This window comes from Nomascus leucogenys, chromosome X (genome assembly GCF_006542625.1).
Source record: "Nomascus leucogenys isolate Asia chromosome X, Asia_NLE_v1, whole genome shotgun sequence".
In the NCBI taxonomy this organism is placed as follows: Eukaryota; Metazoa; Chordata; class Mammalia; order Primates; family Hylobatidae; genus Nomascus; species Nomascus leucogenys.
The window spans coordinates 139,000,261-139,012,411 of NC_044406.1; the positions used below are offsets into that span (position 1 = coordinate 139,000,261).

Below are 12,151 nucleotides of genomic sequence, written 5' to 3' on the forward strand. Positions count from 1 at the left end.
AGTCGGGGGCGGGGCGAGAGTGGGAGGCGACGCAGCCGAGCGCCGGCGCCCGGGGGTGGAGCCTCCGCCGGCTCCCAGGCTCCCAGGCCGCCGGGCCCGGCCTCGGGCGCCACCGCCTCCGCCCGTGCCGCAGCTAAATGAGCCGGGCCGCGCGCCCCAGACCGCCGCGCGCTCGGCCGCCCCCACTGCCGAGAGGCCCGCAGTCGGGCCGGTGGTGCCCGAGCCCGGCGAGCGCGGGAGGCGCCGCGTCACCTCGCGTCACCTCGCACCGCCCGCTTCCCAGGCCCCGAGTCCCGCCCTGCGCGCAGGCGCACCGGCGCTGTTCGGGTCCGCCCTTTTCGGAGATTTGAATTTCCCCCAGCGAGGCGAGTGAGGCGAAATACCCGTATGGTGATCGCTGGCCTTTTCGCGCCAATACTGTAAGTGCTCACGGCAGCCCTGGGAGGTGGGTCCCGGCCTCGCCCCCACGTTTCGCCTCCTCTAGGAGGCCGCCCGGGCGCGGCGGCGGCGGCATCCTCCCTGCCACGCGCAGGCCACAGCGCGGGGACCCAAGCTGCTTCCCGGGAGCGGCAGTCGCCAGTAGAAATAGACAGGTCCTGTCAGAGCCTATGGCTTTTGTTGTAAACGTCTAGAAGTTCAATTAAATTACAAGATCTACCAGATCTATCGGCGGGCAGAATTATTACTTTGAAGTTACTGAAGTTATGCGTCCTGCTGGAAGACCTTGTAATTTAATGCGTTAGTAAAGAAGCACACGTCACCGTCTCACACATTTTCAACAATATTTTTAAAGTCGCCTCTCAACATATTACATGTATTTTGTAATCCTCTGTGTTTTAATTCATGCAGTTGGAAGTATCCATTTGAGAAAGGACAAAGAGAATTCTTGCCTGTCTGTGCCACCACCTGCTCTTTGTGACCTTGGCTAGTTACCTCACTTATATGCCCCCAAGTCCCCCACCCATGGTAAATAAGAAAACTAAGGCTTGATGCGTTGGCTCATGCCTGTAATCCCAACACTTTGGAAGGCTGAGGTGGGAGGATCGCTTGAGCCTAGCCAGGGCAACATAGCGAGACCCGGAGGCATGGTGGCACGCGCCTGTGGTCCCAGTTACTTGGGTCTCTGAGGTGGGAGGATGGCTTGAGCCAGGGAGTTCAGGGCTGCAGTGAGCTGAGATCGCGCCACTGCTCCAGCCTGGGCGACAGAGCAAGACCCTGTCTCAAAAACACACACACACACACACAAGCAGCTGCTGGTTTCCAAGGGCCTTGCCCGGAATCAGTCCAGAAGCCAAATTAATATTAATTGATATTCCTTTATCCACAGAAAGACAGCAAGGAAGGTCATGCGGAGGGGGGGGACATAACTAACCATAAATGCTAAAGGCCTGGAGGTGACAGTGCCTGCTGTTTAAACGCGTGCGGGAGAGTCTGGGGCCTTTAGCCAGGAGATTGTCAGGCTTTCCAGGGCTTCCCTGAAAAACCCCAGACCCAGAGGCCAGTGCTGTTGAGGTGTTGGCCTTCCCATGCCAGGCGCTGGGGTAAGCTGTGACGAGATTTGAGTGTCACATAATAAGGATCATGGCAATTCAAAGGTACAGGGAAGCTAGGCTATAAGGTAACCAGCTCGGTTTTCCTGGGGGTCTTGGAGAGGTGCTTTGATTACGTTGTCACTGTCAGCCCGTACCCCGGGTCAGATAGACTGAACCCTTGCAGCCAGAAAGAGGAGTTGCTTTCCATGCCCTTCCTGGAGTTCCTCCTCGATCAAGTTGACTGTGTTTGACTCTTGTTCCAGCTCTCCGCCCTGCTTGCTGGCAGGCAGGAGGGTCAGACTAGCATGGGTGCCAGGGGGCCCTAGGTGGGTGCAGGGAAGGACCTGTAGATGCCAGGCGGGGCCTCAGCTGGTGTCTCAGCCGCAGTTAGGAGCTGAACGGGGAAGTGCCTGAGAGGAAATGACAGCCGAGTCAAGGGCAATGGCCAGGCGCAGTGGGCAAAGGGCTTCCGGGACAGAGCTGGGCCTGAGGAGCTCACAGGGCTGGATGGGGATGGCACTTTGATTCTGGCCAAGACTTTGGGACAGGATCCAGGACATGGAATGGGAAGCTGGTCATGGAAGGGTAGAAAGCCAGGGCAGACATGACCCCATCCAGGGCTGCTCAACAAAGATGCTGGGGCTGCTGTGTACACACCCCTGGACCCAGAGGCTTTTTTGACTGGGAGGAGGGGGCAGGAGGAGTTCGGGTGCCCCATACTGAGATGGCAGGCTTGTGTGAAGCAAGGACATACGGAGTGACAGTGAGGACTGTGGTTCCTGTGTGGCAACACCATGCTTCAGAGGGCAATGGGGCACCCACATGCCAAGCCTGGTGGCCCTCCTCAGCAATGGAACTCCAAGGCAAGAAGGCTGAGAATGAGGCCCAGGAGGTTGCAGGTGGGCCCCAGGACCTGCCTGAGAAGTGAAATAGCAAACAGGACTGGTAAAAGGGAGCAGAGGTGCTGGCTTTGTACTTTGATGTAATTGAATTGAAATTGAGCAGGGCTTCACTGGGCACCTGAGGGAGGAAGAGCAAGGAATCAGACCCCGTCCCACCTATTCGGGGCCTAAATTGCAGTAGGGCAGATGGACATTGTACCTCAAAAATAAACAGTGCTTGTCACATGAATCATTTGCAGATATTTTCTCCTATATTGTCTCTTCATTGTTGATTGCTTCTGTGCTGTGCAAAAGCTTTTTACTTTAATATACTCCCATTTGTCTGTTTTTGTTTTTGTTGCCTGTGATTTTGGGGTCTTAGCCATAAAATCTTTCCCCAGACCCATATCCTGGAGCATTTCCCCATTTTCTTCTAGTAGTTTTATTTTATTTATTTTATTATTTGTATTTATTTATTTATTTATTTTTTGAGACAGAGTCTCACTCTGAAACCCAGGCTGGAGTGCGGTGGCACAATCTCAGCTCACTGCAGCCTTAGCCTCGTGGGATCAAGTGATTCTCCTGCCTCGGCCTCCTAAGTAGCTGGGATTACAGGCGCATGCCACCATCCTGGCTAATTTTTATACTTTTAGTAGAGACGGGGTTTCACCGTGTTGGACAGGCTGGTCTGGAACTCCTGACCTCAGGTGATCTGCTCACCTCAGCCTCCCAGTGTGCTGGGATTACAGGTGTGAGCCACCACACCCGGCTTTTTGTTTTGAGACAGAGTCTTGCTCTGTTGCCCAGGCTGGAGTGCAGTGGTGTGATCTTGGCTCACTGCAACCTCCTCCTCTTGGGTTCAAGCATTTCTCCTGCCCCAGCCCCCCGAGTAACTGGGATTACAGATGTGCGCCACCACGCCCGGCTACTTTTTGTATTTTTAGTAGAGACGGGGTTGCACTGTGTTGGCCAGGCTGGTCTAGGACTCCTGATCTTAAGTGATCTGCCCGCCTCAGCCTCCCAAAGTGCTGGGATTACAGGTGTGAGCCACTGCACTGGCCTCTTCTAGTAGCTTTATAGTTTCAGGTCTTACATTTAAGTCTTTAATCCATTTTGAGTTGATTATTGTGTGTGGTGAGAGATAGGGGTCTAGTTTTCATTCTTCTTCACATACTTATCCAGTTTTCCCAGTGCCATTTATTGAAGAGACCATCCTTTCCCCAATGTAGGTTCTTCGTGCCTTTGTACTACTTATAATAGCTAAGATATGGAAGCAATCTAAGTGTCCATCAGTGGATTGATATGTAAAGAAAATGTGGTATAGATACATGATGGAATATTGTTGAGCCATTTAAAAATAAACTGTTGGCGGGCGCAGTGTTTCAAGCCTGTAATCCCAGTACTTTGGGAGGCCAAGGCGGGCAGATCACCTGAGATCAGGAGTTCCAGACCAGCCTGGCCAACATGGTGAAACCCTATCTCTACCAAAAATACAAAAATTAGCCAGGTGTGGTGGCAGGCACCTATAATCCCAGCTACTTGGGAGGCTGAGGCAGGAGAATCGCTTGAACCCGGGAGGCGTAGGCTGTGGTGAGCCGAGATTGTGCCACTGCACTCCATCCTGGGTGACAGAGCGAGACCCTGTCTCAAAAAAAGCCAAAACCAAAAACAAAACAAAAAGAACTACTGGCTGGGTGCAGTAACTCACGCCTGTAATCCCAGCACTTTGGGAGGCCGAGGCGGGTGAATCACAAGGTCAGGAGTTCAAGACCAGCCTGGCCAACATGGTGGAACCCTGTCTCTACTAAAAAAAATACAAAAAAATAGCTGTGCATGCTGGCGGGCGCCTGTAATCCCAGCTACTCAGGAGGCTGAGGCAGGAGAATCCCTTGAAAACGGGAGGCGGAGGTTGCAGTGAGGCAAGATCGCGCCACTCCAGCCTGGACGACAGCGCAGACAATGCAAGACTCCGTCTCAATAAAAAAATAAAATAGGCCAGGCACGGTGGCTCATGCCTGTAATCCCAGCACTTTGGGAGGCCAAAGCAGGTAGATCACGAGGTCAGGAGTTGAAGACCAGCCTGACCAAGATGGTGAAACCCCGTCTCTACTAAAAATACAAAAATTAGCCGGGCTGATTTTAGCTGTAAGCCCAGCTACTCAGGAGGCTGAGGCAGGAGAATCACTCGAACCTGGGAGGCGGAGGTTCTACTGAGCCGAGACCACGCCACTGCACTCCAGCCTGGGTGACAGAGCAAGAGTCTGTCTCAAAAAAACAAAACAAAATAAAATAAGGTAATAAAGTAATAATAAAATAGTGCTAAGTGGTCTACATATACAGATACTTTTTTTTTTTTTTTTTGAGACGGAGTCTCAGTCATTCAGGCTGGAGTGCAGTGGCATGATCTTGGCTCACTGCAACCTCCGCCTCCCGGGTTTGAGCGATTCTCCTGCCTCAGCCTCCCAAGTAGCTGGAACTACAGGCATGAGCCATCACGCCTGGCTAATTTTTGTATTTTAGTAGAGATGGGGTTTCACCATATTGGCCAGGGTGGTCTTGAACTCCTGACCTCAACTGATCCACCCACCTCGGCCACCCAATGTGCTGGGATTAGAGGCGTGAGCCACCATGCCTGGCCACTTTTTTTTTTTTTTTTTTTTTTGGAGAGGGAGTTTCGCTCTTGTTGCCCAGGCTGGAGTGCAGTGGCGTGATCTCGGCTCACTGCAACCTCTGCCTCCCGGGCTCAAGCGATTCTCCTGCCTCAGCCTCCTGAGTAGCTGGGATTATAGGCATGTGCCACCACACCTGGCTAATTTTTTGTTTTGTTTTGTTTTGTTTTTCTGAGATGAAGTCTCGCTCTGCCGCCCAGGCTGGAGTGCAATGGCACGATCTCGGCTCACTGCAACCTCTGCCTCCTGGGTTCGAGCAATTCTCCTGTCTCAGCCTCCCAAGTAGCTGGGATTACAGGCGTGTGCCACCATGCCTGGTTAATTTTTTTGTATTTTTGTAGAGACAGGGTTTCACCATGTTGGCCAGACTGGTCTGAAACTCCTGACCTCAAGTGATCCACCCGCCTCGGCCTCCCAAAGTGTTGGGATTATAGGCGTGAGCCACCGTGCCCGGCCTAATTTTTTGTATTTTTGGTAGAGACGGGGTTTCACCACGTTGGCTAGGCTGGTCTCAAACTCCTGACCTCAGATGATCCACCCGCCTTGGCCTCCCAAAGTGCTAGGATTATAGGTGTGAGCCACTGTGCCTGTTTTTTTTGTTTGTTTGTTTTTTGTTTTTTAGAGATGGGGTCCTGCTCTGTGGCCCAGGCTGGAGTGCAGTGGCACGAGCGCAGCGGCACGAGCGCAGCCTCCACCTCCTGGGCTTAAGTGATCTTCCTGCCTCAGCCTCCTGAGGAGCTGGGACTATAGGTGCACCACCATGCCTGGCTAATTTTTATTTTATTTTTTAAATTTAATTTTATGTATTTTGTGTAGAGACAGGGTCTCACTTTGTTGCCCAGGCTGGTCTCAAACTCCTGGACTCAAGCAGTGTTCACCTTGGCCTTCCAAATTGCTGGGATTACAGATGTGAGCCACCATGCCCAGCTACATATGCTTTTTGATGTATAACAGGGTAATGTCCAGATAAACCCATCATAAGTTGAAAATATTGGAACTGGACTTTCAACTTAAGAGGGGTTTAGCTGGGTGCAGTGGCTCACTCCTGTAATCTCAGGACTTTGGGAGGCCAAGGCAGGAGGATCACTTGAGGCCAAGAGTTCGAGACCAGGCTGGGCAACATAATGAGACCCTGTCTACAAATTTTTTTTTTTTTTTAGATGGAGTCGCGCTCTGTCGCCCAGGCTGGAGTGCAGTGGCGCGATCTCGGCTCACTGCAAGCTCCGCCTCCCGGGTTCACGCCATTCTCCTACCTCAGCCTCCCGAGTAGCTGGGACCACAGGCGCCCGCCACCACGCCCGGCTATTTTTTTGTATTGTTTAGTAGAGATGGGGTTTCACCGTGTTAGCCAGGATGCTCTGGATCTCCTGACCTCAGGTGATCCGCCCGCCTCGGCCTCCCAAAGTGCTGGGATTACAGGCGTGAGCCACCACGCCTGGCCCAAAATTTTTTTAACAAAAATTAGCAGGGCAGGCCGGGCGCAGTGGCTCATGCCTGTAATCCCAGCACTTTGGGAGGCCGAGGTGGGCGGATCACGAGGTCAGGAGATGGAGACCATCCTGGCTAACACAGTGAAACCCCGTCTCTACTAAAAATACAAAAAATTAGCCGGACATGATGGCGGGCGCCTGTGGTCCCAGCTACTCGGGAGGCTGAGGTAGGAGAATGGCGTGAACCCGGGAGGCGGAGCTTGCAGTGAGCCGAGATCGCGCCACTGCACTCCAGCCTGGGCGACAGAGCAAGACTCCGTCTCAAAAAAAAAAAAAAAATTATCAGGGCAAGGTGGTGGTATACCCCTGGTCCCAACTACTTGTGAGGCTGAGGCAGGAGGATAGCTTGGGCCCAGGAGGTGGAGGCTGCAGTGAGCTGTGATTGTGCCACTGCACTCCAACCTGGGCAACAGAGCAAGACCCCCATGTCTAAATAAAAATACCCAGGCCATGGCAGCAGAAAGCAAGGAAGAAGCCACGTGGAAGCCCTCCTGGCGCTTCTTCCAGGGAGGTGAGCAGAGAGCACCTGGGGCCAGGAGGCAGCATGCCTGGGTTTCTGCTCCTCCTCACTGTAACTTTCAGCCAAGTCAAACTTCTAGAGTTTCAGTTTCTTTATCTGTGAAATGACGGGGCTGGCACAGATGGTTTCTAAGATCCCTCCCAGGCCTGGAACTTCTAAACCGTTAGGTCAAAGGTGAGCTAACCGGGCTGGGCGCAGTGGCTCATACCTGTGAATCCCAGTACTTTGGGAGGCTGAGGCAGGTGGATCACTTGAGGTCAGGAGTTCAAGACCAGCCTGGCCAACATGGTGAAACCCCATCTCTACTAAAAATAGAAAAGTTAGCCGGGCATGGTGGTGCACGCCTCTAATCATGGCTACTAGGGAGGCTGAGGCAAGAGAATCACCTGAACCTGGGAGGCGGAGGTTGCAGTGAGCCAAGATTGTGCCACTGCACTCTAGCCTGGGCAACAGAGTGAGACTCCGTCTCAAAAACAAAAAAAAACAAAAAAAGGTGCGCAAACCGAGGCCCAAGACAATTAAGGTGCAAGATCACATGGTTAGTAAGTGGGAGAGCCAAGGTTTGAACAGTCTGGCATCAGCTGACCAGGAACTGGAGCCCACCCTTCTCTCTCCCTGAGCCCGCCTGCCCGCCCACCCTCTTGAGTGCGAAATTTATTAATATGGAAGGGAGAAGAGCTTTAATGATTGGAGTCATTTTCAGAGCATTAAAGCTCTTCTCCCCTCCATATTAATGCGTTTCTCAGCTACTAGGGCTCACTCACAGCACCACTGGCCCCAAAGCAGTCGACAGTCAGTGGTAATTAAATTGTCTCTCTGGTTCTGTGACTGAAGGAGACAGAAGGCTTTATGGTGGCCTGAGGAAAGAAGGTGATTTGGGGCTTGGCACTTCAGGAGAGGGCAGGCGAGTGAGCCACGGAAGCTGGCCTGGGAAGCCTGTGGGTCACCCCCTTGCTTCCCGGCCTGGTGCTCGAGTGGCAGATGGTGAATCCTCCTCCTCCTCCATCCCCCACCTTGTGTCAGAGGCCAGAGCTCGGACTCCATCTAATGGTCTCTAGTTCAACTGGGTATTTGGTGAAAAGGGCTTTGGGGCTGGAGACGTCCACTTTTATAACACACTGACATGGGAAGGCGCGTTCTGAGTTGTAATGACAGAGCTAGGCAGGTCTTGTCTGTAGATGCAGTGGCTTTAAGGAAACTAGGACGATGGGCAGGATTTTCCTAGGTGCCAGGAGAAAGGGGCGATAGAGGATTCTAGAGGCCACGCTTGAGAGAGCCAGTGTGCAGCGGTTTCACTCTGATTTGCTTCTTCCAGTGAAGATGGTTGGTAGCTCCTGAGGCCGGGGGTCAGGAACATGGAGGCGGTGCTGGGGACGGTTTGTTTTCTAACCACACTCCTTTTGTAACCACAAAGGAAAAAGGCAGAACGTTCCTCCGCTGGCGCCAGCCAATCAGCAGGACTCCTGCCTTCCTTCGGGGCAAGGTCGCAGCATCTGCCTCGGAAATCACGGGGCTTCTTTCTGCTGGCTCAGCCGGGAGGCCCAGAGTGTTCTGCAAAGGCTGCGTATTGAAGGCTGCTCTCTGAAGCTCCCTGCCCCAGGTCACGCCGCTGGTTCCAGATGAATCCAGAGTGGGGGCAGGCCTTCGTGCACGTGGCCGTGGCCGGCAGCCTCTGTGCCGTTGCTGTGTTCACGGGCGTTTTTGACAGTGTCTCCGTGCAAGTGGGCTATGAGCAGTACGCTGAGGCGCCGGTGGCCGGCCTCCCCGCCTTCCTGGCCATGCCGTTCAACTCACTGGTGAACGTGGCCTACACGCTGCTAGGGCTGTTCTGGCTGCACAGGGGCGGCGCAGTGGGTCTGGGTCCCCGCTACCTGAAGGACGTGTTCGCAGCCATGGCCCTGCTGTATGGCCCCGTGCAGTGGCTGCGCCTGTGGACGCAGTGGCGCCGTGCCGCCGTGCTGGACCAGTGGCTCACCCTGCCCATCTTTGCATGGCCCGTGGCCTGGTGCCTCTACCTAGACCGCGGCTGGCGGCCCTGGCTGTTCCTCTCTCTTGAGTGCGTCTCCCTGGCCAGTTATGGTCTTGCTCTGCTGCATCCCCAGGGCTTTGAGGTTGCACTGGGTACTCACGTGGTGGCCGCTGTGGGGCAGGCGCTGCGCACCCACAGGCACTATGGCAGCACCACCTCGGCCACCTACTTAGCTTTGGGGGTGCTCTCTTGCCTGGGCTTTGTGGTCCTCAAGCTGTGTGACCATCAGCTCGCACGGTGGCGTCTCTTCCAGTGCCTCACAGGCCACTTCTGGTCCAAGGTCTGTGACGTGCTCCAGTTCCACTTTGCGTTTTTGTTTCTGACGCATTTCAACACTCATCCAAGATTCCATCCCTCTGGCGGGAAGACGCATTAAACTGTGGGAAGAACCTGCTGAAAACCGATGACCCCCAGCATTGAAACGGACTCTGAGATGGCAGCGTGGTGCCAGTGTCAGGCATCCTGCGTGTGATGATATGCACTGACCACACAAGACTGCCCTTTCCTGAGGAGCTGCGGGCTTCGGTGTGGAGGGGTGGAGTGCTGTGATCTCGACAACTTACTTTCAAAGACATAAAGCACAGATCTCGACACAGGGGATGTGGGTGTTCCTGATGTAATTCGCATAACTTTTCTGTAGTTTGAAATGTTTCCAAATAAATATTGGCAAGGGGAGTGGAAATGACGCCAAGAAGCCCCTCATGCGCATGGTTGGACAGAGAGCGACCGTCTGGGGTATCTTTGGGGTGTCAGCTGTGGGTGTGGACTGGCAGCAGTGAGGCAGGCCAGTCAGTTGGGTACCAGCGAGTGTCCTTGGAGGCGGCTGGATTCAGGGAGACTGAGTCACACTAAATACGTGCCCAGCAGACTGATGGGGAAATCACTTAATCACCCCCGTGACATCTGTGACTGTTAACTGTAGGCAGGTCACGTGAGAGCCACATCACCTCAGATCATCTGTGGAACCAGGCAGGGTGCGTCCAGATGAGGAAACACACAAATGTCAAAAGTTGAACTCTCAACAGAAAGTTGCTTTGTGGGTCTCCCCTCGGAGCCGGGGTGGGCTTAGATGCCCTTAGTGGCTACAGTCTGAGCAGTCCCCACGTGCCCGTCACCCAGGTCCTTGTGAACCAATCTGCTGACAGTATCGCCAGGCACGGTGCTGGAGGTGGCGCGTGCTTCTCACGTAGGCAACAGTTTTTGAGCCCCCAAGTCCAAGGCCCAGACTCTGTGGTTTGTGGTCAGCATGCTGGGTCATCCTTGGCCGCAGCCAGAGAGGCACTGAGGACTCCATGCCACCCTCTCTACTCCCGGGGCAGTCCTTCTTCCTGCCAGTCACTATGTTACTTAGAGGCCTGCCTCACCTCCTTTCATCTGAAGGCATCTGGTCTGTAAAGGAGACTTTCTTTTTTCGAGACAGTCTTGCTCTGTTGCCCAGGCTGGAGTGCAATGGTGTGATCTCGGCTCACTGCAACCTCTGCCTCCCGGGTTCAAGCGATTCTCCTGCCTCGGCTGCCTGAGTAGCTGGGATTACAGGCACCCGCCACCACGCCCGGCTAATTTTTGTATTTTTAGTAGAGACGGGGTTTCATCATGTTGGCCAGGCTAGTCTCTAACTCCTGACCTCAGGTGATCCACCCTCTTCGGCCTCCCAGTGCTGGGATTACAGGCGTGAGCCCCCGTGCCCGGCCTGTAAAGGGGACTCCTGAAGACAGCTAATGTCATTTAACTCAGGGGCTCTTCATCCCAGACTCCATAGTCTTGTCCCTGGAGCCTTAAGTACTGAGGAGGGTCTGCTTTAAGCCCACAAATTAAATGGCGAAGTGATCAGCTCCAAAGGTGAGGGCAGAGGAGAGAGGATGCCCTGTGCCTGCCAAATGGCATCTCAGCATGGGCCACCCATGTGCACCTGCTCAGTGCCCTCGAGGTTGGCATTCGGCCCATGACTGTGATGACTGAGATGTTTCTGGAACTGGGCACCTGGGCTGGACGTTCTGTCCTGGCTGGCTGAGCACATCGCCACCAGGTGAGGACCTGGGGCAAATGGCAGGGCCTGACCCAGGGCTTGGGGCCGGGGGGTGGGGCACGTGGTTGGCAGGGGAGAACAAGGACAGCACCTGCTTGGGAAACAGCCTGGTTCCATTTGAGGTCGTCTCGAAAGCACCACATGCCCTAGACGAGGGAAGAGGCCGCACACATCACCAGAGAGGCCACCCTTACTTCACAGAGGCTGGAGGGAAGGCGAAAAGAAGGCGGGCTTCCATGTGGGCTTCCGTGCGGGCTCAGAGACAGGGTGGGGGCAGGCTCTTTATCCAGCAGTGCGGGGACCCCCTTTTGTGATTTCTCTGTGAGTAGCTGGTTCCCTCATTGACAGAGGGCTGCTGGGACTTCATGCCACACTTCGCAGCTACAAGCACTCATCATGACTTTACTTTTTCTTCCTACCAATACCTGTGCAATAAACAGCCCTGCGAGCCTCCTGGGTCAGGCGGGGTCCCACGGGAAACAGGTGGTGTGCCTAGATTGGGGTGATTCAGGGCGGTTTCGTGGAACCCCTGGAAGAGTGGACCCCACCCAAAGGAGAGGCTTATGTGGAGGGGACACCTCCAGAGGGGCAGGGACTGCAGGAAGCCTGGCTCCACTCTCCCCTCTCCTGCCAGAGTTGCCAGATTATACGCCAGGCGATGAACAATGGTTTTGCACAAGCATGTCTCAAATGTTGCACAAGACATTTCTCCTACTGAAAAAGTATGTTTCCCTGAAATTCAGATTTCACTGGGCGTTCTGATTGTTATTTGCTAAATCCAACAACCATGTCCTGAGCCAACGCAAGCAAAGCCAGAAGACCCGGAACCTGCGCAAGGCAGAGCAGGTGGCAAAGAAGGCTCCAGGCTGGCCCCGGCCTGGAACCTGCACTCCCCAGGCCCTTTTTGAAATTAGTGTTTCTCCAAATGTGGGCAGCTGCCATCAGTCACACAGCTTCCTGCATCCCTTCCTGCCCAGGCGAACCCCCCTTCTGGGGCTGGGACC

At 54.2% G+C, this 12,151-nt stretch overlaps 1 protein-coding gene across 1 annotated transcript; it reads left to right on the plus strand.

The window, feature by feature from the left end:
- Positions 1-103: 103 nt before the first annotated feature.
- On the plus strand, positions 104-9,844 carry TMEM187 (transmembrane protein 187). The gene is made up of 2 exons (XM_003279304.3): positions 104-419; positions 8,507-9,844. The coding sequence occupies exon 2, from the start codon at positions 8,712-8,714 to the stop codon at positions 9,495-9,497; it is 786 nt and encodes a 261-aa protein (XP_003279352.1). The 5' UTR covers positions 104-419; positions 8,507-8,711; the 3' UTR covers positions 9,498-9,844.
- Positions 9,845-12,151: the final 2,307 nt, after the last annotated feature.

Coding starts and splice junctions, on each gene's coding strand:
- TMEM187 (XM_003279304.3), top strand. CDS start 8,712: ATGAATCCAGAGTGGGGGCAGGCCTTCGTGCACGTGGCCGTGGCCGGC.